We start from the raw sequence: 26,335 nt of genomic DNA, 5'->3' as shown, positions 1-26,335 counted from the left end.
TGATTTCTCACTATTTTACAGTGTCCTTTCTCACACTTCTGTATTTGAAAGGTTTTCTTTATGGCTTTGGTTTAGCCAGAAGGTATTTCAGAGCAAGTAATATTTCCCAATTAGAAAAGACACCATGCATTTTCCTGAATTCTAGGACTATCATGTTACCAATTTTCTTAAAGTATGTATCCCACTAAGGAGTCCACTTTACTCTCTCTTAGCTCATTTTTCTCCAGCCTATTTTACCTTGTTTTCCTACTCTATCAATACCATTTAGCCACTTAATTCCTCATCCATCACATCAATTTAGATCACTCTATGCTGTGCAAAAGTACCTCTCTCTCTCATTATCTTACTTTTCTCCCCTTCACTGTCACACACTGAAATCCCCCTGAGCAGACGGTAACAGCCTGGCTCTGTAACTCCAGGTGTGGAAATCCACACCTCTAATTCTGCCTCAAATCATCTTAATTACCCCAGTTCACAATTTATGTGTCATAATCCTTTTCATCGCATCCTTCTATGGAGGCTCTACCTCTGCTCAATTACAAAATCACTTTGATTTGCAGCCATGTTTGCCTCAGGTGGGAATTTCACAAGACTCTAGCCTTGGCCTAATGCTGTCCGTGATGGAAATGACACTTGACTCTGTCCAAGACTGACTGCATTTGAAGAACTCCAACCCTCAGTAAGAAAAAACACCTTTCCTTTTTTCAAACTCTTTTTTAAAAATCTTTCTATTTATCTCTTTAATTCTGACATTATAAAATAGCACTCAAGTGCATAAAGTGTCTTATACAATGACTAAGCAGACTCTGCATGAGAACATTCAAGCACCTATATCACATATGTAGTATGCATCTACACTGGAGAGACACAAGCCTAAAGTTCCTTGGCCGTGTTCTTCTTTAGACGTGAGAGACCTGCCCACAACTGCCTGCAATCATGTCCCCCCTCCTCACCTAGTCCCTTAACAACTAACAAAAGCGCATTTGATGCTTTATGTGGAAAAAAGAGGGATGGAGGTGGGACACACAAGGGAAATTTGGAAAGTCACTTTTCAATCAGCTGGTTTTTAGGGCTATTCACCCTGATTTTGGTCCATCCTTCACTGTCATGCCAAGAACTCAAACAGCACCAGGATCTGCCCCCAAGGTCTTTACCACTAAGCTCTGACTTCCTGTTAACTTTTTCTGAAATGCCACAGTCACCAACTTAAATGCTAAAGATCCAGGGCCAAGATAAAGGGCTAAAACCTACCAGAACCAAGAGCTAAAAGAACTCTTCTCTCTCCTACTTGCCTTAGGTAGGAAACACTTCACCTTCTAATGAGAAACACTCTCCTTTTAATCAACGAGAATATTTCATCCAAATTAAGCTTATTGATCTACTTATTCTTTACCTATAAAGAATGATTGAGCACATTGCTGTTTGTGGGCCAAGAAGATAAATCCCAGGAAAAAAGTACCAGTTATGTTAAACTGTTAAAGGCCAAATGAAGATAAACAGCATTCATAACTACAACCACCCAGAACACACCAACCAGCTCAAAAGAATTCAATGTCACAAATGAAGACATATCACAAAAAATAAAATCTCCCCTGGAAGACAAAGAAAAGGGAAAACGTAGACCCAAGATTGACTGCTTACATATCTGTTTTCAAAAATCACTTCAATTCTTTTCAGGCACTAGGGAAAACTGGAGCTGGAGGGCTTTGAAATCAAGTGCATAAACATTTATACTCTGTACTCCAATGTATGCTGGAGGCTCCAGGGCCATAAGAGACCATTTCATGAGAAATAAAGGTTACTATTGGTTGTCTTACTAAAAAGGAGTTGATATTCCATTTGTTAGAAGGCATGATAGCAGCTGCAGGATCACTGGACCTCCAGGTATCCTGTTATGGTTACTACATTTTTGTTAAACTTTGCCACTTTAAGTGTGCCTCAATTATAATGCACCATGCCAATGATTCTCTTCACTGTCGCAAACATTGCAGATGGTTTCTTTCTCATCTATATGTTAGAGAAAGAGGTTAAACTTAATATTTAAACTGTACTGCTTGGGCACAGTAATTTTCTGTTTGTTTTACATATTAAAGCATGAAAATCTGGAGATAATGCTGCATTTTTACAAAAATCGAGTTCCTCTCAGCCTGAAATTGCTTATCTTAAAAACCTGTATTATATTTACAACCTTGATAATACCACCTCCTTACACAGCCTGACTGTACAACCTGCTTCCAGACGGGCAGCCCTCATATGATCTTGAATTTAAGCTGCAAGTATTATCACTTCTGTCATATTTTCTATAAATAAAATGGAACAATGTCAAAAGATGGTACTCAGCACAGAGACGGGGATGGAATTTTAAAGAAGCTGTACAAAATCTGCACCAAAGTCTGCATTAAAAAATAGGAATATAGACTTTTATAAAGTGAGGATATATAACTGAGGAACTGGAGAATTTTAAAAAAAAGGGGGGGGGGAAGGGGAAACAAAGAAAACCAAAAGAACAACAACAAAAAGCAGCACTGAACAACGGTCTAAGAAAAAACTGTTATAATGTTAAAAAATGAACAGAGGCTTTTTCATCTGTTTATAGCCCTAAAGATAAAAGACTCTAGAGAAAAATTAAAACAAGTCCTAATGCCCTTATAGTTGCATTTTAATAACGAATTTTCTCTACACTGACTTGTGCATGCATTATTTGTCAAAGTTATTGCTTGTTTTCGCTATTATCTTAGACTGCAAGCTCAATTTTGTAAATGTTAACACATTTAGCAGTTAAAAAGCTCTAATTCATTGTCCGTTTAGGATAGGTTTGTTTTCTCTCCTCAAACAGTTTCTAAAATTCCAGCAGTAGCTCAAGAACTGTTTAAAAAAATGGAGATAAATCTCCCTCTCAACCAGACATTTAAAAAGATGTCATGAAAAAAGAAAATTGAAAATTACAGCATGGTTTAAAAAGTTATCATAGAGCAGGATTTTAAAAATGCTCATTCAGAGGCATCCTCTACTTTTGTATGTCAGTGGCAAATATGTCACCAGCTTCAGCCAGAGCAGATAGAGAGTTTTGATTATTTACGTCAAGCCACATCAGTCTGTCCTGTAATGGATTAAAGCTGCTTAGAGGCAGCCACTGGGTCTGAGCTGCAAAGGGGGGCTGTGGCAGAGGGACATCCCAACTGGTCCAGCCCATTTTGATATGGACGTGCAGTAACGCTCCTGGGTGACATGCAAATGATTCTAAAACCCATATCCACTAACGTACACATCCACTAGTGGTACTGACATCATAAGACGCCTCTTCTCCCACAAGGGAATGCTGAGTAGGTGAAGCCCAGCAGCTTAAGGCCATCCCTGCGTATTTGCACAGAGCTTCAGTTGCCTCTCATTGCTGCCAGATGCCTGGGAGCATGCTCTTGAATTAATTCCTTATTAAAAAATCCTTTGGAGGAGGCCTACAATCACTTACCTCATCCACATTCTCAAAGGCATTGATGATGTCATACGGTAAACAGGACAGAAGATCAATCACAAACCACGTTTTCAGGTAGTTCATCCTTATGAGTTTGGGATCAGATATAACCTCTCCACCAGGGCCAACAAAGGTCGTGTGAAAGTTCAAAACAATGTCAACCAGAAAAATAACATCCACGACACTGTCCAGCACCAGCCAGGCAATATTGTTCTGTTTTGTCTTGAAGGAGACGTTATATGGAACCATAATTGCTGTATAGAAGGTTAGAATTAAGATGACCCAGTCCCAAGTGGTTTTAAAAGCACAATAGTGTAGTATAATGTGTGGTGGAGTCTTTGGAGCTTCTTGCTTGTACTGAGGAAGAATATCAGATCCCAGCTGGAGAACCTGTAAAAAACAAAAAAGTAAATGTTACTGTTTTCAATTAATATAATCCAATAAGAGGTCTTAATGGATTTCTGTAAGGAGCGGCACAAAGACGGGACTGTGTTCATCGGACATTGCAAGTCAACCTGCAGTCTCTAAATTATCTGATTTATTAAGAATGTGTGGAAGCAGCTACCACTCAATGAATGGGAGCAGCATAGCATCTAAGGATATACTTGCAAAAAGGGAGGTTTTTGCAGAGGCACTGAAGGGAAGCCATGCTAACAGCAAGGGTAGAGAGGCTCCATAAACAGGTTGGTGGGTACTGCCACACCAGCTCATGCTCTGCAGTTACGAACATGAGTATCTGTTCGTATTTGGAGGTACTAATCCTTTGTGCCTGACCTCTTTTTTAAACCATGGTTGAGCCAGAACAATACCTTATCAAAGGTAAACCAGATTTTAGCCTTGCTGGCTGACGTCCTTCTAAAATCAAGCATTGAGTGCACAATTTCTGCTCTAACACCCTAGCAATATCATGCTTACTTCTCATTTTCCTCAAAAAGTTGTTGCTCTTACAAGTTCAATATCTCCAGTGGGTTCTTTTTTATTTCTTGTAATTACTTCTCTTTTTTTTTTTTTGCATATGACTATAATCTCCAGCATGTGCACTTTTGTAAAATGTGGAACTGGAAACGTTGCAAAGGAACCAAGCCAAATTCACTTAAGACATTCCTCCCAGCTAATCTAATTACTTCTTATCTCAGTCCAACACAAGAAACAAAAGCACAAAGGAATGCACAACGTGGCAATATATTGCGCTGACAATTGAAAAGATTCATGTGTATTTTGGAACTAATAACACCTTTTACATTCAGGGATCTCAGGTCTGTATGGGAGAAAATAAATAATTCCAGCAACTTTAAAACTTATTTCAGCCCCACACCTGTCCCATATTGGACCTGAGGCACCATATTTGCAGGGACAGTCAGATTGTAAACAGCACTCCCATATGTAAAAATGATCAAACGCAGGATGCTTCCTCGATGAAAAAGGAGTAAATGGCACAGCTAAGAATATGATCTCAAGTACCACAGATATGGGTTCCCTATTAATTCTTCGCAGCCTTATTTTTAAGATGAGAAAGCTGTTACCGAGATCAGACAGTAAAAGTCTGGCTCTGCTGAAAACCTGCTCTTCAGAAATCACCAAGGGAAAACAACAGCAGCCTCCCTCACTCTCTGTTGGAGGATGTGGCTTCCCAACATGTCTGTCCTGGCCCAATGTCAGGCTGTAGCCTGATGGGATGCAAACCTGTTTCTGCCTACCTATTCCCACCCTCCCTAAGGTCAATTTCAGCAATCACAACCTGCAAGGAAAGGCAAACTGCTATGATGAAACACTCATTTATTGTTACATTGTTTTCCAGAGTCTGCTGAGTTGCACAAATTTAATCTGTGACTAGAAAACCACTATACCCACTACAGAGGCAGCAGTGAGAGTGTAGCAGAGACCTCCAAGAGACCACGGCTGCTGCCAAGAGCCTCCTATCACACCAGTTTTGGTGTAACGCAAAGCCATGTGTTGAGCTTCAGTTGAACAGCAACACACAGCAAGGAGTGTGGTCCCAATGACACTTGCCAGAGACCCTCACAGATGCCAAACCCCTGGTGCGAACCATAAAAATATCAACCTCCAGGTGTCCCTTCCCCGGTGATGAGGACAAGGCTCACTACCACAACTCCTCCAAGTCCCTAATGGGCAAGGTTCAGCTGGCCACTGTGGCACGCTGAACTTGCTGGTGGATCCATGGGTCCTTCGCTGGAATAAAAGCAATGATCAATACCACCATTTTTTTTCACAGCAGCCTTTGTACAAATCCGTGAAACTTCCTTCAATGCCAAAATTGTCCCCTGCATTTAATATACAATGTTGCCTTTGACTCATAATCTGGTTGCTATCTCCAGTTATCACTTTGGACTGATCTGTGGTCAACACTCTCTGTCATGATAAATCAAGACTGGGACTTGCTTCTTTGGTTTCTCCAGACCTATTTGTTCCCTGCCTTGTTTACTGGGGCAGGAGCCAGGAACAGCCTCACTATTGCTGGAATAACAAGCTACTCTCAGCACTCAAGCCAAATGCGATGAACATATGCTTGATACTTCCCTGTGTCTCTGATGGTGGAGTGCCTAGGAGCTCCCATGACATTGTAAAAGCATAATTATTATTCTTAACATAATATCATGCTGAGTTTGACATGGTGAGTGGGTGGCAAGTGGCTGTGGAGACCACTGAACTATAATGATTATTTCTTTCATGCTGCATGAATTTTTAATCTTAAACCACAAAAGAATACACAATATCTTGTTAGTCAGCTGCATTCATCACAGACTCGCTGAACTATTCTTGTATACAACTAACAAAAATGGCTGGTAACTGTTAAGCCTAATGAAGGTGGGCAATATGTTCTTCAAGGGATGAGCTGTAATGATAATGTTCCTCCTCAGACACAGAAGTATGGAAAATTCGGCCTGTACAGTGATGATGTGCCTCCACTCATTCTGCATTCCTCACAGTGCTTTCCCTACAAAGCACTTTGTAGCTCTAAATGACTGGTAGGAGAGGAGATTGCACACTCGCCGAGCAACCTGTTCCTTAGTACAACCTTCTCCCTTACCTGAGCTTCTGCTGCCTGACCTAAATCTTCCTTTCTGTGACTTAATGCCATTACTTTTTCTCTAGCAATAGTGATGCCAGTGAACAATTTCCTCCCTCATTCTATGCACCTGCTATAGACTTATTTGAATATTCTTACCATATCTTCTCTAGTCTTCTCTAGATTAAGCCAAGAATGAATATAACAGGATTTACAGAACATTGACATGTCATGAATTAGAAAAGCAAGATGTGAGAGTAACTCAGCAGTCATCCAGCTACTGGTATGGGATAATTCAAGGGAAAACATCACATTTCCAACACCTGGAAACTATGTGTTTCCATTCTGATTTTAATTTAAGCAGAGCTTTTATTATTATTAAGAGAACGAAAAATAAACAAAACCAAACCCCAAACAAATGAAACAAACAAATGCACACACATTTAAAGCTGCTATTGGTTCTTAGCATTGAACCCAAGACAAGCTCTCTGGCACAAGGTGGCTGGGGTTGTCATGTTCAGTAGCCCATATATTTTGACCATATATTTTTGACCCGCATATTTTTCATTACCAACGGACATGAAGATGAAAGCTGTACCTCTGTTTCATCAGTTAACCTGAAGGCATTCACTTGTTGCACCATCTGCACTGTTAAGGAGATGTTTGCAACCTGCCAAAGAGTTCATTTCATCAGTTCTGAAGAAAAAAATGATGAGCAAAATACCACAGGAATGACTTCACAAGAAAGTCAAGATTAAGAGATACATAGTCAGTGTGTTTGTACAACCCCAGGGACCTGGACAGGGATACTTCCAAAGAGGTTTTTCAAATAATCTCCTTTCCCTGGGAGAGTAAGCGACCATCCACAGGGCTCAAGGACATCATCTCTGGTTCCACATCATTGTGATACAGCACGTAGAGGAGCATACTGTGCACCACAAGTGAAGCAACAACCAGCAAACTGAGAATTGCATCACAGAAATAGGGCCATGTAAGTAAAAAGTGACCTATGGAGACTGTTTTCACGACTCGGAGTGACCTGTCCCAGAAATGTGGGCTTGGCACATAGTGCTGCTTTAGGATGAGCAGAGGAGAGGCTGAGAAAAAAAAAAAATCAGAGTTGGGAAACACTTTACTCTAAAAATATTATTTAGTAATGGGAATTAGGTTTTTCCCAACCCCCCCATCTCTTCCTGTCTTATGGATGGAGCAGGCTGGCGTCTGTCCCACTTACTTCGGCTAATCGGGAGTGTTTGTGCACCACCTCAGCCTTGTTCATGGGCGTCAGCTGCTGCAGGACGCTCCGGCTGTTCGTCAGGGCTCGCGTCAGCCGAGCAAACTTTGTCCAACCTGCGGGAAAGAAGGAAATCGTGTCAGATGTACTCAGACCACAAGCATCGTTAGTATATCTCCTCCATGTTCACTGATATTAAACCTCGGACTTTGAGTTTCTCTAAATTGCTGCACAGAACAGCTTCAGGCTCCAGACTTCAAGACATCGCAAAAGAGGAAAAATACCACTGCTTCAAGGCAACCACGAGTAAATCTGAGTATAAACCAAAATGCTCTGGCTTGTTCTTTCTTCTGCCTTTTGGAGATGACGTATTAGAGGGATCACATTGTGCTTTCAGCCTTCTGGGGAGTAAGCTCCACTGCTTAAATCTAATTCTAAGACACTGAAGTTAATGCAAAGGCTTCCCAAGTCCGCAAATCCTGCTGAAGTGAAAATCTCCCTAGCTACAGTTTGGCTCTTGCTGATTCAGGGCTGCTGGAGTAGCCACAAAAGCCTGATCTTTAAGTCTTTATTGTTTCTTGTCACAGCTAAAAAATACTTCAAACACAGATTAAGCACTAGATTGTAAATGGCATTAGAAAATACACGTAGCTGTTAAACTAATGATAAACAGCTGCTTTAATGGTAGTTGGAGACCCACACAATAGGCCACCCCTGGGGAATTTTTTGTGCAGCATCCAGAAAGGAGCAGTTGGAGTGTGTTACTGACAGCAGCACTGATCCAGGAACGTGCCATCAGGTCATTCCTGCTGGAAGAACGCCCAAACGTGACAGCTGGCGTGGATGCGTCAATGGATGAGGTAGATCAGGGGTAGCAAAGAAAACACCAGGGGTTTAACCAGGAAAACTGAAAATCCAAATATCTGCAGGAAGGAAATGCCTCCCCAAGAGCACTGAAGAGATGCTTAACATAGCCAGGTATAACCTGACATTTTACTACACAGGTATGCAGAAAATATCAAACAAGTTATGGACAGGAAACAGGTTCAGGAGAAGGTTTTACTTTTATTTGACTTGAATGCTAAATAGGTGAAAAACGGGGGAAATGTCACATCTAAGAAAAGAAACACAACAGTTCTATGTTAGGTAGGTTTATTTTTAAATGCCTGATGTCTGATAGGAGTCAGGGACTTGGAAAGTTAAGGGAAGCCCTGGGGTAGATAAAATGAAGATAAGAGAACAGACACGACAATAAAAGTTCAAGAAAAAAAAAATACAGTTCGGCTTTGCAATTTATCACATATATATCACATTCACACAAATGTAAATCATTTCATCATTTAGCAATCAGAGCAGACCTAAATATCATGATACACCACCAGCAGAGCAGAAACCATTTGTGTCTGGTTATTTATACATGACCTCAAAAATGCACATAAAAAATGCACTGGGAAAAGGTAAAAAATAGAAGTATTTTATTAACTATTCAAATCTAAACCTTAAATGTGAACTTTGGGTATGCCTCATGCTTCTCGAGCTTACAGGGATATTCAATTAGGAACATTCACTTTCTGTATTAAACAAGGTCAAGACAGACTATAGGGATCTGAGTATGAACTGTTAAATTCTTGAAAAAAATATTGTGGTTTTCTTTTTCTTAATTCTCTATAAAACTGTGGCAGGGAGACAGCTTGAAGAAAAAAAAGTCAGAACTGCTCTTTATCTTTCTTAGCCAGTGATTTCAAAGAGGAAGCAAGGATCGCAACAGCGTCCTGACAGCTCTGCCCCGACATGTTTCGTGATTGCTGGAGGCCACGGTGTATCCAGCTGATTGCTTTTGGCACGCTGCAACCATGCTGCAAGAACCAGAGGAAAAGAGCAGTTCTCCTCTGGGAAGTGGTCACCCACCTCCAGACCCTGGGCAGGTACCTACACACACATGCACACACACAGTGTCCTCATCCCTGGAAAGACAATTCCCTGTGGCCGATGGGGATGGATTTGGGACAGTCATTTGTCGCATCTCAGCTTTGTCACCCAACTCTAACAGGAACCTCATGAAGTTCAACAAGGAGAAGTGCAAAGTACATAAGGAGGCACAGCCCCATGCACCAATATATGCAGGGGGTCCACCAGCTGGAAAGCAGCTTGGCAAAAAAGGACTTGAAGGTCCTGATGGAGCAGGTTGATCATGAGGCAGCAATGGGCCCCTGCTGCAAAGAGCGCGAACAGTATCCTTGGTTGCATTACACATACTGCCACCAGGTCAATGGTGGTGGATCCTTCCCCTCTGCTCAGCACTGGTGAGGCTACATCTGGAGTGCTGTGTCCAGTTCTAGGCTACTCAGTACAAGAGAAACATAGACATGCTGGAGACAGTCCAACAAAGGGTCACAAAGATGATTAAGGGAGTGGAGCATTCCTCCTCTGAGAAAAGGCTGAGAGAGCTGGGACTGCTCATTCTAGAGAAAAGAAGGCTTTGAGGGTGTAGATCTTATTAATATATATAAATACCTGAAGGGAGGATGCAAAGAGGACAGAGCCAGGCTCTTTCCAGCGGTGCGCCGTGACAGGACCGGATGCAATGGGCACAAAATGAAACACAAGAGGTTCTGTCTAAACCTTAGGAAACACTTTTTTACTGTGAGAGTGACCACATGCTGGCAGAGGATGCCCAGAGAGGCTGTCAACTCTTCCTCCTTGTAGATATTCAAATCTGTAAAGACAGGGTCCTGAGCAACCGGCCATAGGGGCCCCTGCTTGAGCAGTGGGGTTGGACAAGATGACCTCCAGAGGTCCCTTCCAATGTCAACCATTCTATGATTCTGTGACCTTTCTGATGGTTGACGGTTAATGGTTCAAGGTTTACTTTATTTTCTGAGGTTTAGAGCACTGATCCGTACAGCGATCAGATGAGGATTTGGGGAAGAATCAGGGGCTGACAATGATACTTCATGTACTCTCCAAAAATCCCTTTCCATGGTGCTGCACAGACTAAGAGATCCTACTCACAAAAATATGAGTTTTAAAAATGCATCTCCTCTTATAAAGCAAAATTGGTAAGAAAATTGCTGTAATCATCTGAGGCAAGAAAAACATCTGTCGTACATTAACCACAAATACAGAAAGCTGGGGGAAGTTGAGGAAGATACACCACAAGGAGCTGGAGGAGTAAGACACATACCAAATAAGAGCAATCCTTTTCCTGCAAAACTAAAAATGAAGAACTATGCTTTTTCAAATACTCTCTTTCCACCTTAGTGAGATCATCAATGTCATGTGAAAGAAAGAGTCACACATTTTAGCATTCAGGGTTACTGCTCTGCTTGTCTGGTCTGACCTCTTCTTTTCACAAGGCAAATCATTTCATCATGTCCTTCCTCCACCAAGACCAAAGCTTTGCTGTACTAGAGCAGACCTTTTGAAGAAATCCTTCCAGCCTCATTTAGAGACTTCACATTTGCACGTTTCTTTCAGCCTTGTGAAGCCTGTGACTTTGGACATTCAAATGCAGAATATGCTAAGAAGACTTTTTTTCTAATTCAGCATAAAGTCCAGCACTATTCTACCTGTTCCTATCTATCCATCTGCGATAGTATGAAAAAGCACCAACTTCTTTTGTTTCCTACTTACAACCCAAGAAAATTGAAAACATAGCAACAGCAAGATGGTGGGATATGAGTGGGATGGTGAAAATGTATACAGGCTGTCTTGTGTCTGAAATAATCTGTACAGGGTACATTTTTCTGTTTCTTGACCTTGCTGTAGACTAGAAAAAATTGAGAATTATATTTAAAACCAATGCGTATGTTTTAATAGACCATGCAAAATTTGTATAGCTGCCTACTGCTGTCAATGTTTCTTCAAATTATTCTCTCCTTTCTTTTCCTCTATAGACATGAGACTTGAAAAGAATGATAATTTTATCACATGTATTAGTGACCGCCTGTCCTCACAGATATTTTCAGTCTGGAAGGAGTAAAGAGTGGCACAAATAGCAGGTGCAAGAGGGAAAAAAAACCTACTCATGAGAAAAAGCAACACTTGTGATGCTCTCTTCAGCTCAGCTGGACTGACTTGAAAAATAATACCCTGAACATGCACCACTGCCCTCAAATTCTTAGGAACAGAGGCAACATCATAAGATCACGCACCGGATCAGGCCAGCAGCTGCTCCTCCTTACAAGCAGCTAAACTAGGGATTTCAGAGGAAGATGTTAACTACCTCAAATGGAAAATTCTGGAATAACATACACAGAAAATGGTTGTTTCACCCGGCTGTCTTTAATTACTTTCCTAACTCATGGACAAAACTAGAAGAATTTGTACCCCTGTTTTAAAATGAAACAAAACAAACAAACAAAATCAACCTCATGATCTGCGTGCATGCTTATGATGCAAAACAAGGGTCTGTGCTTCAAGAGAAGCCTAGCAAAATGTTTCCTTATTCCTATTCATTACTCAAACTAAAATTTTTGCATTCTCAAGAAATCCAGATGCAGGTTTAACAACTCCATACAGTTACAAAAACAGGACATGAAGAAGGCAAGCATGCTGATAGACATGGATTAAACTAGTCTCTGCCTTGGCACAGCTGTAATGCTGTCCTTCCAAGCATGCAACTTTTGTTCTTCCTCCATGTGTTTTAGTCACAATTAAATACATCTGCAAAATATTCTCCACATCTCCTGCTCTAATTAGGACTGCCAATTTGACAGCCCTCTGACTGCAGAGCTAACTGAGCCAGGGATGACTTGGTGGCATCCTTCACACAACAGCTGAGCCTAAGGTTTTCTGAAGAGGAAAAAAAAAAAGGAGTACCAAATTTATATATATATATATTTTTTTTTTTATTATTTTTTTTTTAAAAAAGGTACTTCTTTCAAACCATAGCTGCTACAACATGAGTTGAATCTGTTAACATTGTGCCAGGATGCTTGGGGGAGCCCAAGAGCACGGAAGGGAGGTAGGCAATAGTCAAGCAAAGCAGACAGAGCACCTGAACACCTCCTCAGAGATGGAAAAGCTTTCCAGATGGGTCTAAGATGCCTAATCAGCCACAACACTACAGAAATGATGTGGTGTCTAAGGGGGAAATGGTCTTTCCAGCTTTCTTGTCAATGACCCCATATGGAGGGAGGATACCTTGCAGAGAGGTAATATAATTCACCCCCTTATAACTTGATCCTATCTTACCTCCATTGTCAGAAAGTCCAAACCAACTTATGTGAAACCTCTCATCCACTACAGCATGTGCCTTTCCACCAGCTACTACTCCAGCAAGAATAGCATTATGCCCGCACATCTTTCTTCCTGAGATCCTGAATCAATCATTGTGTTTTTACTGGACAGCTGGGATGGGAACAGCTCTGCAGCAGCTGCTCCCCAAACAGCTCCACTCCACCACACCCGCTGCTTACTGTGTGCTCAGGGACCTTCTGCAAACTGCACTCTTGCATTGCCATAGGGACCTCTCTCCCTGGCCTTCTGGTCACCAATCTCCTTCCCATTAATAAGCCCTGCAGATCGATCCGGTACACAAACCCGCTCACCCGCCTCCAACACCTGCTCCTCTTCTTTGCTGCCTTCTCTAAGTAAAGAGAACTGTCAAGAAGGCTGAAGAAGTTGTTGCAGCGTACAGCAGAGCATAAAAAGGATGAAGGGTAAAAGCTGCCCAAACAAAGCCCAGCAAAGGAGGCTTCCCCAAGCAGAAGTGATGCTGGAAGTGATGGGACAAAATCACTGTCTCCTAACGGGTATCTGGAGAAAAAACCTTTTAAGCCTACTGATTCCTCTTGGGGTCACAAAACTGGCAGAAAATTGGTTAGGCTCCACCCAAAACTGTGCTCCCACACCCCCCAGGGAGCAGCTGTTGGTGCCCATCACACATGGACACTTCTGCCAAGGGGCTGGGTCAGACCTGGGTAGTTCCCCCTGCCGGGGAGAAGCCCCCACACAGACACAGGCTAATGACAAAAACCAACTTGGGGTCTTTAGCTTCCCCAGTGCAAGTGTCACCTTCCCTGTACAAATCTCAGCAGTCAACAGGTCTACCCCTTGCCTTCAAAGATAACAGCAAACATTTTCAAATATAAGTATTTGCAAATGAGAAAACCCTTCAGATTAACCCCATAATTTAATCAGGAGCTGAAAATTTGTAATTTCTCTTCCTGGATTTGTGTACAGGTCCAAATATGAATTTTTCCACCTAGCTAGAAACCACACCAAAATAAAATCTCTAGTTCATAAACCATATTATGCTATTTTAAATCTAGATCAGAGTTTATGAAGAGTTTAAAAATCTCAAGGCGAGATGTTAATGTTCTTTATAGTGCACTTGCTCTGAAAAATCTAGACATGACTAGTTCCCCCTAATAAAACATTAGTGTAGCTCTACTAGGTTGCAATTAACCTTTTTGTCAAGGTTTGTCTGGATCGGAAAAGGATCAGAAAAGATGATGGCTTTTACATTAGTGTAACAGAGAACTATCCAATATCTTAGATTGCAATGAAAACACTTGGGTTAAGAATTACATTCTGTGCAAAAAACAACTGCTGAGGGTAATCACAGCAATGCCCATGTTGATCCCTGCCTGCAGGAATATAAGGAACACCTCCAGACCATGGAAAGGTTGTTGTTCTCATCCCACTGTAAAGCACGAAACAGTTAACATACAGAATGCTTAAATAAGTATACTCTATGATTTACTCCCAAAAGCAAAAAGCTGGCACCACTCAGAGTTAGGCAGTATGGAATTCAATTGGTAGCATGGATCATCCTCCTGCATCAACATTTAGCACCTACAAATCTCAACTATTCCTAGACATTCAGACAGAAAAATCATTACAATGGCTGGCTGTTTGCTCTTTATTGCAGGTAAAGTATGGCTGAAAGAGCTCACTGTCTCTTCAAAAAACTTAATCATCATGGTTTTGCTTTGTTAGAGAGAGAGGGATAAGTGAGATTCCTGAATAAATAGCATAAAAGTCAAACAAAGCTCAATCACTCCCATGATGCAATAAAACTATTTAGGGACTGAAGAACCACAGAGTCTGTTCAAATGTAATTCAAAATATTAGAATAAATTTCCCGATTTGAAATTCTGTGCGTTCCACTGTCTGATAATGTACTGCACGCTTGTGATAATTTTTACATCCGACCTCTGTTCTTGCTCAATGTTATATTCCCAGTTACCATCCACCCACTGCAACTACTGGGGAGCTCAAAATTGCTGAAGAATCAACGGGTAATCTTGAGCATATCACTTTACCTCTCTGAGCTTCATTTTCTTCTCCTTAGAATGAAGATAATGCTAATGACCTACTTTGCAAGCCATTTTGAGATCTACTGACAAAAAAAGTGCAAAGATTTATACACCACTATACTACATTTGGTATACAATGTATTTTTAAATTGAATTCTGACATAGCTGCAAATATACAGTGTATAACTTCTTAAATTTCACTATGCAACTAAAGCTAAACTTTAGACACACACACAGGGCCACCAAAGACTTATTTCCCAAAAGTATACACAAACAAGTGCAAATTTTGGGGGAAAAAAAAGGCACTAAGTACTATAAATGTCAGTCATCTGGCTTTTAGTTTTCCAGATAGCAAAATGGTGCCATTCAATGGTCATTGAAAAAGGACTACACCACTGAAAGGCTCAGAGTCAAAAGGAAGGCAGCTTCTAGAAATGAAGAAGCAGTACACAATGAGGCACACAGGGACGAGAAGAGGGAACGAGTATGTCAATGACAAATAATGGCTTATGAGAATGGACATGGGAAGCTAAAGACATACGGGAAAAATCCTTCTCTGGCTAGATTTACTACATTAACAATTAAATTTTTAAAGAATTCAGAGTACAACCAAAAAGGCATTCTGGATCCATAAGCAGGAAGGGCAGAGTCTGACCCATGGAATTACAGGTTGCTCAGCTTGATCTCAGTGCCAGGCAAAATGAGAGAAAAACTGATCTGAGTTTCAATATGCTTAATAAAAAAGGAAAGGAACGTAACAAATGACTGTCAATACAGAATTAGGTAAAATGCCCTACGATGTTAATTTCATTATTCGATAAGAGTATACTTTTGGTTCAGGAAGACAGCCAAATGTCAGGACAGAACAAGCTGCAAGCCAAATGCAGTGGTCAGCCAGCACCACAGCATCTGTTTGATGCACACAGGCGAGGGATGAGCCAGGGCAGCTCCCCGTACCAGTGCTCTCCTGCTGGGCAGCAACTGGACCATTGACTTGGCAGCAGCCTCAGCAGTTGTCCCTGGTTTGCTCTACCTGCAGCCAAGGACCTTCCTCCCAACAGCTCCCAAATCAGTACAGTCACAGTGCTCATCACATAACACCGCCTTATTCTGGCACTACATTTGAATCACCCGAGAACCACATGCTGGCCAAATCCTCTTGTAGGGTAATCTTCATTGAATTGACACTGTGTGACACTCTTGACAAAATATTGAGACTACGCAGTTCAGTAAATTACAGGTTAAATGAATTAAGAACTTGCTAGCTGGCAGATATCAAACAAGGAGTAGTGCAAAACAGTCAAAAATTATTCCAAGTGCCGTCTGGACCCCAGTGGACAGGTCCCCTTCTATTCGGTGCTTTTCTCATTGGTTTGAAAGTCATCATAAAAACAATTAATAAAATGCTCAGATGGCAGGAAGATTAGAGGAATGTTAAACAGTAGTGAGGAAAATCACACAAGATGATGTGCTTGATAACTGGGCATGTGCCATTAAAATGTGTTTTAAAACAAAATCAGATACCTAGGCAAAAGCAATGCAAATTGTAACTCCAGCATGGTAGGGGGAAATGTCCCTAGCAAAGAACAGTCCTGAAAATGATCCAGAGGTGTCAGTAGATGAGCAATTCAGCATATGATTTGCTTTGGCAAAAAGTCACCTACTCCTTAGACATAAAACAGTAAAAGCCAGGCTTGGAGAGGCTGAGCAATGGGCAATATTAAGTAGTTGGCTGTGAACCCACTTTACTACAATAATGGCTGCAGGAACTTATTTGTGACCTGGGAGGCTGAAATCCACGCCACCATATCTTCATCCCTACTGCTGCCAATGAGCTGGATTAAAATGCAGCTAAAATGTCTGTGTACCTGCCATCAGCAGACCTCCAAGTTCAGGCTAGACAGAGGCTTAAGGAGCTCAACTAATTTACTTTATCAAAAGAAGGTGGAGCAATTACTCGATATCTGTGTAAATGCCTTAATGGGACTTTACTAGTACAGTGAAAAAAAAAAGCATAAGATGGCACTGCAAGCAGCTGAAGCCAGGTTAATTCATATGTGACACTTTTTTAAAGCCAGAAGTATAATGAAAAAGCAAGAAAAATAAGGAGGAATGTGGTGGATCCTCAGTCTCTTCAGACTTCTAAATCAATACTGGATGTTAGTCTGGAGGGGATGGTTTAGTTACACACAAGTTCATGGGTTCAGCATTAGAGTAACTCAGTGAAATATAATGCCCTTTGATAAATAAATTAGACTCTTAAACTCTAACTACTATATTTATACTTATTATTTTATATATGATCTAAGAGTGTTCAATTTCCTACATAAAAAGGGTATCCATTTACAAAGAGTTACTGCTTTAACGATCAATTTCCAGTTTAATTCAGTCTCTCACAGGGTTAGATTTGATTTCAATGGGATTTCTTTTTCATTGCACATTGAGCTTCTAGAAATTTACAGAGAGTTAATGTGCATTGTGGGTTGCTGATGATGCACACAAAGGCCTCAAAAGGCAATATGAGATTCAGAAAAGTACTTTATTTCTGTGAAGGAAACTAAACAGCCCTGGATATGGAAATTTTCTCTTCTTCATCATGGTGGGTCTCTGCAAGCAGCAAAGTGAGAAGGGGGTATGAGAGCAGAAATAAGGCCTTGGAGCGCCACCCCTAGGAGCAAGGAAACGACTATCTCTTGGTGACAGGTCAGCATTTGCCACCAGCATGTCACTGAAGACAGTAAAAGTGATGCTGGTCCTGCAGGAGCAGGAGCAAAGCGACCTCAGAAGGTCTTCCTGATTACTAGCAAGCTGTGCTCATCCAAAATGGATGGTTTCAAATACCAAGTGACTACATCTTAGCATCATTCCTCTGAGTTGTCTGCTCTTGTCACTGGAAGCCCACCTGGTGTCCTGGCAAATGACCATTTCTCTGTCATCCTCACAAAGTCCTTTCTCAAGGCCCAGGTGTTCCTGGATGCTAGACCCAAGGGAGAACGGAGAGATGGAGGTGATCTCCTTGGTGTCTGAAGGCACTGGCGGGTGAAACTCTGCAGATCAGAGCAACAGGAAACAGCACCAGAACAAGTGGGTCCCTGTAGCATCAAGAGCCTTGGTATCACAGTCATGGAAAAGCGCAATAAAAACATGGTAAGGATATCAAAATTGTGACCTATTAAATTACTGTTATGGATTACTGTCAAGGTAATGTGTTCAACAGGGTACACTGTGCTTTAGCTAAAGGTAGAAACCTCATTTTCATGCTCTAATCCCTCCACCCACTTCTTCTATTATCACCAGGATTGATACTCCCTCAAGGAAAAAAAGTTCCCATCTGCAACTAGTTACATATGCTTAATAACTTACACTTATTAAAGATAAAAAAGGATCAGAATTATAGGCTTAGCAAGGATTAGCAAGCATAAGTGCATATTTCTGCAACTACTACACTTTTTATAGCCCTGTCACACTCCGAGATAGAGTTGTATCATTATATAGAGTTATATAACCATAAAGAGTTATATCACTAGAAGCATTACAGCATTGTCCCAGACAGTCTTGATTATCAAAGTCTGGCTCTATCAAGAAGTAAAACAACAAAAAAAACCCCTAACTTCAGGATACTGCTGTGCCATCTCCTGATCCCATCTGTTAACAGCACATGGACCTGAGTTGTAGAGGTCTCATTTATACAGCTTTGCATCCTAATTCAGCATCACATCAATATTCAACTTCCCAACCACTTCCAGCAGGTGACGAGCCTGATATTTCTCTCAAAAGAGACAGACAACCAGTGAGAATACTAGCCAAAAAAATTCCAAGTTTACCTAAAGGCCACATTTTTTCTTCCCTGATCATAACAAAGGAAATAAAGCCACTGCACAATAGGTGAAACTCCACTATTAGCAAAAAAGTGCCAGTCCTTTTTTCTATCCTTAAACTTTCATTTCAATATAACCTACAGCACTCCCGGCTTCAAATGTTGTTAACATTTTAAGTGGTCCCATTTGCCATTCTAATAGTTAGGGCTCAGAAAAATGGCTTCATTTTTTTCTGACAAATAAACATAAGATTATTACCACTGTGTGTCTTTGGAAGGATTGAAAATCTTCAGATGTTTTTAAAAGGCCATTGGGTAAAGACAGAATAAAAGCACAGCAAGCTGATAAAAGCATCCAACTGTGACTCTACAATGGTACAAACATAAAAAAAGAAGACTCTTTAGGTTTTATTCTCTGGAAGAAAATACATAATACGATCTTTCATATGCTTGTAATGGCCTTCCACCCCTGCTGTGTAAGACATTCAGCCAGGACACCTGGGGATCTGACCCTCCAACATCACAGGTGGGACCTATTGCTTGGTCCTGAATCCAGATCAGATAAATGTTCATATTACCAAAGAGCAACAGGAGAAGGAAAGAAAAGAGAGACCAAACAAAACATAGCATAGCTCCTTCACCAGAAAATAAGGCATTGTCCCAGTGACCACCAAGTGCAGCCATCATCTCCTACAACACCTCCTGCCCCATCACTAGTTCTCATAGCACTTCTTCCACACTGCTGCTGCTATCCACAGCTCAGCCAGCCACCAACTCAGAAGCTGGGACACTATGAGCCATAAACCAAGTCAACGCTGGAGTGTTCCCCCAGCCCTCCACACCACACAGCTGTTGGTGGCATCTTCACCCAGCACTGAACATGTGGTGGCTGATGTTTCCTTTCATTATCATCTTCACTGCTTCTACTTGAGATGCTGGTTGTTGGGTTTCAGTTGATTTTGTTTGGTTGGTTGGGTATTGTTGTTGTTGGTCTTTGATTGGTTGGTTGGTTAGTTCTGGTTTTTTGTGTTTGGGTTTTGGTGGTGGTGGTTTTGGTGTGTTTGGGTTTTTTTCGGTTTTGTTTTTTTACACTTTTCCATGGTTAGACACTTTTTAAAGTAATTTTCCCTTTACAAGGATATGACAGTACTTTTCGGTCACTGTTACATCGTTGTACATCATAGGTCTCCTGCACATCGCTCTGTGATAATAGATAGCAGCATGGCTAACAAGAAAGCAAGTCAGCCAAATCTTTAGTGTTGAGGTGCCTGTACCCTCTCCAAAAACAAGGTTTTTGATCTCTGCCACTACATTTTATTAGAGGAAGGTAACTTTGAAATATCCCTTTTCTCCAGTCTTGCTTTCAGTCCAGTGAGTTTTAACAGCATCAACACACAGCAAACGGTGAGCACACAGGTAAGCAGAGAGATGCACCATCTGTCACAGCACCCCGACCTCTCCACCTCCCCTCGCTCGCACGGGGCTGGTCCCCGTGATATCCACTCTGCTTTTTGTACTGAGCCTGGAAACAAGAGTGTTCGAGAGCTTATACTGGACAAAAAAAAAATCACGCCTCTCCCTTGAAATGTGTTTTGTAGTAAGACAACTATTTTCTTTTATTTGAATGTCCTGTTTTCACAAATACAACAAGCTCCTCAACACTTCTGAGCAGTTCTGCATCCTCAGGACCAGTCCCCTGAAACTGCAGCTGCCTGTGCAAGGTCTGCACAAGATGCCGACCACGTTGCAGCCACCGCAAGTAAATTTGGCAAACCCAATCATTTATTTCCAGGAGCCAGGACACACAGACAACCTGCAGTATAGATACACACATTGTTATGATTTAAATACCAAATCCTTGTACCTCATAGGAGCGTGATATACTGAAGCTTCACAACAAAGCAACATACCTTGGAACACTGCAGAATATATTGGTATGGAGAGATTATTGCATAATGGCATCAATATTTTATATCTATTGAATTTTTTATCTCAAATTTAGTGCTCTCATAAGTAATCGACAGTAACTCATTTGCACCATAGTTACTTATGCATTATGTATTGTATGGTCCTGGCAGAATTTTTGAAGAAGAATCCTTCTTTTAAAAAGAAAAAAAAATAGCCCTTTCAATGACAAGTTCCAGCATTCAAATGCTTTTTACAAAAGTTTAAAAATTGTTCACTAAATTGTAATGTATATGGTTAGTGACCTCATAATCAAAAAGGAAGTGGTCTGACAAGCTTCTAAGCTCATCATAACATTATCTGCAAGGACAATGAATTATGCATCTCTCATAGCTCTATGTCTGACAAACACTGTGATCCCGGTGCTGTGGGATCCCGCAGATCCACCCAGTTGAGACACAAAGGGTAATGCAAGAGTGCTGTTTTCCCATCCTTGTAGTAAAATGGTACAAATATTTGAATAAGATTTTTTTTAACATGAAGAATATAAAAAACAAGCTCTAATTCATGCAAAAGTAGAAGAAAAAAAATCAGGTCAATTACTTGCAGTTATGGAGCTCGTTGAATGTATTGATCAATGTTAAGCTATGCTCTAATCAAAGCACCCTGAGCAAATTCTTAAGATTGCTATCATATGCCTTAAAGGCACTTAAGAGATGTGGCTGTACTGCCCTGTGCAGTGTTTTGTTTCTTGGGTTTTTTAAGTACAACTTTGACAGAAGTAAGTGCTCTTTAAACATGCAGTCAAACCTCTCTGGCTGCTGACGACAATATTTTGCAATGTTCATAGTTAATACCTGGCATTTTAACTAATGGTACCTTTCTCTGGAGAACAGCAGTACACAAGTTATGCACTTCACAGCGATTGCTCTTTCCCATAGGAACATATATTGTTCCTATAATGGATGCTCAATATATTCTGCTCCTCCACAGCCACAAGCCAGGGAGGGGGAGAGCTCTGCCCCCCCTAGCACATCCCTGCCTTCCCAGGGAAGGTAACAGATTACTAATCTCCAAGGCAGACAATCCAAAGGAGGCAACATTCATCATTTCTGCATTTGGGAGCCACGTTTAATACGTTTTCCCTGTCCTGCTGCAGCCACACACTCCTCAGGTCAACAACGTCCTGCAGAAAGCAGGGCAAAGGCAGTGAAAGGGGGGGTTTCAGCGGCTCATTTCATGTGAGGTAAATCTTGGTCTCCCCAGAAAGAATCAAATAGGAAATCGTACAAAAGGATCCTTGCAAAGACTGATTTTTTCTATGATGAGCTCCCACTACATATTATACACACTACAGCAAGGAGCAGGTCCCATGTCCTTCAGACATCTGCAGTTAAAGTCCTTTCAATTAACTGGCATTTATCCTAAAATTTTCAGATTATTTCCAGGCAGAAGAATTCCATGTTATGGGGCTGAAAGTGAAATAAAGGAACATTTGCATGTTGCTAAGTAAATTGTAGAAGCAGTAAAGCTTATGATGGCTGAGAAGGTATTCCTATATCAGGATCTTGTAACTTTACAGATAATATCCTCTAGACAAAATTTTTCATATTTGGTGTTAGCCTAAAGAGTGGCCTTTCTTTTATTTTAAGTCTGCCTTTATAAATCTACTTTTCAGTTATCCAAACACATATAATAAGTGTTATCTAGATCATGAGAAATGAGTTTAAATCCTGTTCGCATTCAAATGACACCAAGTTCATTCTAAAGAAGACAGCTTAGAGCACCCAAGGCTTTCAGTGAGAAATTCAAAGCCTTCTTGAAGAGTGAAGAGAAAAATATAGCAAGGAATTAATCATCAGAAGTCAACTTCCAAGAAAAAACAGGATGCAGATGCTGTAGCACAAATGCCCTTCTTTATGAAAGTGTGCATTATTTTATCCAAAGCGATTCATGTGTGAATCTGACACCAGACACTCGTGTCTTACAACCAAAGCAGAGAATGTTGTTAGATCCTCTGCACCTTCCTGCCCACCAACTGTCTCTTATGCAAGGCTGGGGTCTGTCCATGGCTTGTTAGGTGGTGAGAGTACAGCACATCTCAACAAACATCATCACCAGCTACTGTTAAATAGCAAGTACGATGCCCACTGCCACACAGTCATCACTGCTGGCCAGTGAGAAAGGACCCACATGGGCTCTTTCTTTTACATTTCATCTCCAAGAGTGAGAAAAGGAAGAAATACCAACATCTCAGCACAAAGGAGCTGAAACTATTTTTTGCTAAAAAGGTGATACCTGTCCCTTAGGAGGCAAGTCTCCCAAAACAACACACCATTAAAATGACTCAGAAACTATGTAACTATTAGCAAAAGCCAGCTAAAAACAAACAAACAAGTAGTGAAAAATTGGTGAAATTACAAAGCAAAAGGAAGGCTTGTTATTCTAGTAAAATGTTGTTAGGGAATTTTAACTCATGGTGATTTATCTTTTATTTTTAAGGAATAATATAGAAGAGTGGCATCAAAAGTCTGACAGGTCACAAAACATTTCCTAAATTCAAGACACAGATCACAGGCATGACATGTCACAAGAATGAGCTCAAGCCCGTACCTTCTCATTTACCAAAGAAAAAATACTGTACTTCGTATTTACCTTTTGTTGAATCATCTTCAATCGGTTGTTTGAACAAAGTGATATCCTTAAAAGTGCACAGGAACAAAACCACTTTTTCATGCTCATTTCTTATGGGTGCAATTTGCATGTAGAACCAAACTGGGGTTCCTGAAGCAAAGAAAAAGGTGACATTGGACTTTGGTGCAGCAAAAACTTTCCCCAGCCCATACACAGAATTTTTCATCATTTATTATAACACATTATTTATTATAACACATATGCAGTTTAGGATCACATCTAGATACTTCTAGATACACCAGACCTTTTAGTTTTACCTCCCCAAAGGAAAACAACATCTACCTATTTTTACAGATTCATTAAAATGGGGAAATATTACCAATTTGATTAGCCAATAAATAGAGACAGGAGTCTTTGTAACTTTCCACTCTGAAATAAAATATATGATTCTTCCGCTTTTGCTCTTGTTTCTTTCCAGCACATCTCACAAATTTGGTGTCTGCAGGGTCCGCAGGTAAGAAAAAATGAATGGATGGCATCTTTGATTCCTTCTTCACATAAGGTGGAGCTATCAAATCCAAAACTACCGCAGTATACTGTCAAATGCTCCAAATTTGATGCTGCTTCATTACTTAGGAGGACATGAGCTAATACAGATATAGACTGTATATGTTCTATCAGGGCAACTCAAGAGATTCAATTTCCTTTCTGTGTTTTAGGTCATACCCTCCACCTCCTTGCTGTCCAGCCCAGCGGAACACTCTCCCAATGCAGTTATCTGCATTTAGCTTGTGAAATAAATACAAAATAATTTTCAAACCCTACCACTCATCAAAAAACAGGAAGGAAAAAAAAAAAAAAAAAGAAAAAGACTAAAAGACTATGGTGTTGAAGTTTTTAGCATGGCTTTTGGTAAGTGCTCACACGGGGCTCCTGCAGGTGCTCAGAAGCTCAATCTGGTCTTGTTCCCTCCTAGGCTGAACACACATGGCAGTCCCCTGTGTACATGCAGGTCTGGTCTGTTTTTAGGATGAAATCCTACAAGACTTTAACCAATTTGCTTAGAAACACCCTGTTCACCTGCAGGGATGTGAATGTCAGAGACGCTTTCCATCCAGCAAAGCTCCGTGCCCACGGCCACGTCCCCTCCCTCCCAAACTTGCACCTACACACGCTGCACTATAAATGCCTTCACAGCCAGCTAATTACATTCGGGATTTGATGTGCTTTCAGACAGTTGACATAATAGCTTTTGTCCTGAGCTGCCTGAATGCCAGCCTGAGAGCTGACACATTGAGACAAGCTGCTTGCCCACTGTTATCCCACAGGCACCACTGCCCGCCCCCCCCAAAAATCTCCATGTCTGGGAGCTGTGCCAGGAATTGCAGGATAGATGCCCAGAGGGTAACAAAGCCCATTTGGACTAGGACTACTGTGGGGATGGTTAAAATCCACGAGGGTTCATGGCAAAATTCAGCATTGCTGAACTGCGATTAAACCAGTAATTTACTAGCAATAAACTGGAGAAGTGGGAGAGATGGGGGAACTGCTTTTTGTGATAATTCCAAAGCCATTATGCTGATTACTTGATTATCTCAATTCCCAGTTGCTAACCCAAGATAAAAGACTCTTTTCATAACTCCTAAAACAGAGTGCTGCAGCTCTCTGGAGTAATACTTGCACTTATACCTGGCAACTCATCGGCACCCTTTGAAAAGCTCTGAAAGCACGGAGGCAAAACAACCTGTTCAACAGCAATGATAAAAAATCCAAGACAAAGGCAAGGTGGCTACTGCTGTAGAAGCAGCAACCTGGGCAAAAGCAGGCAACAAGGTTTCCTGAGTACTACCATATATATATATATATATATATGTGCATACATATACATATACGCATGCCTAATATGGTTGCTGAATAGTTGGGCGAGTGCAGTTGAGGTCTATATGTGAGGGAATGCAGTAAAGCAGAAGAAAGTCATAGCAAACTTCTAGGTCTGAACTTGAAACCTGCTAGCTGTATTCAAATGCCAAGGGAGTGTGTGAAGTCAGCAGTTGTATGGATGCTACTGGAGAACGTCAGCTCTTAAAGATCACCTCCATGTCAAAGGAAAGAAGGATGGGAAAGCAACCTGAAAATCTCAAAATCTCCCTCTGCCAAAAGCAGGAATGGGTGAGAAAGAAAAGGTTGTGCCACATAGTCAAAAAGACATGGTACCTCTGGACCTAAGGCTCTGCCACATATTCAAAAATACATGGCACCTCTGGACCTGAGTTTGAAAATGTGGGCAGGAAGGTGCTCTGAGGACACTTCAAGCCTCATGCAGACAAAAGGAAGGGTCTCTGCAGGTGATAAACACAAGCCCTTCCACAGAGTAACTGTCTACATTTTGCAGAAGTATATTCTATACATGAATATTCTTTATTTCTTTATCCAATATCCAGCTTGAAGGATACAAAGGATAAACAGGCGGCTTCTTGAAGAACCTTCTTCTGCAAGGCTCAGAGTATGACAAATGGGAGCAAACTCAGTGCTGAACTTGAGCCAAAACATGAGGCTATTAGTGTTAGCAAGAGGTTGAAGTTCTGGGCTTCAGGTGATGGAGAAGGAAGCTGGTAACAGATGTTATGGATGAGATGACTCAAGCCCGTAAAGAAATATGAGGACTTTTCCATTAAGTCCTTCTGTAATCCTGCATAACTTATGGAATGTATAGGCTTGGGGATCTGGGCAAAGGTGAAGATTTTATTAAGGCAACTGCAGCTCAATAAATCTCTGAAGCATTATCAAGCGCCAGCAGGCAATCAACAACCCAAAGCAAAAAGCAACTGGCTTGTTACAGAACACTCAGCAAAAAAAGGCTTTCCTCCTTCTATACTTACATAAAATAGAAAGGAATTTAGTTTAGGACTGGCCCGTGCTAGAGCAGGAGATGCCAGCCCAGTTAATAAGAGAAGCCAGGGTCGGGGAGAGCACTGGGTCT

General features: G+C 41.1%; 1 protein-coding gene across 1 annotated transcript in view; it reads right to left on the bottom strand.

The window, feature by feature from the left end:
* The window catches only part of KCNH5 (potassium voltage-gated channel subfamily H member 5), a 169,633-nt gene that overhangs the window by 121,631 nt on the left and 21,667 nt on the right, over positions 1–26,335 (bottom strand). Inside the window, exons 4-6 of the mRNA XM_065839182.2 lie at positions 23,377–23,505; positions 7,735–7,850; positions 3,470–3,862 (exon numbers count right to left, since the gene is read on the bottom strand). Coding sequence (XP_065695254.1) covers positions 3,470–3,862; positions 7,735–7,850; positions 23,377–23,505 — 638 coding nt within the window. The remainder of the gene's footprint in view (positions 1–3,469; positions 3,863–7,734; positions 7,851–23,376; positions 23,506–26,335) is intronic.

This window comes from Patagioenas fasciata, chromosome 5, assembly GCF_037038585.1.
Source record: "Patagioenas fasciata isolate bPatFas1 chromosome 5, bPatFas1.hap1, whole genome shotgun sequence".
Classification (NCBI taxonomy): domain Eukaryota; kingdom Metazoa; phylum Chordata; class Aves; order Columbiformes; family Columbidae; genus Patagioenas; species Patagioenas fasciata.
This window is presented reverse-complemented; position numbering and strand designations above follow the sequence as displayed.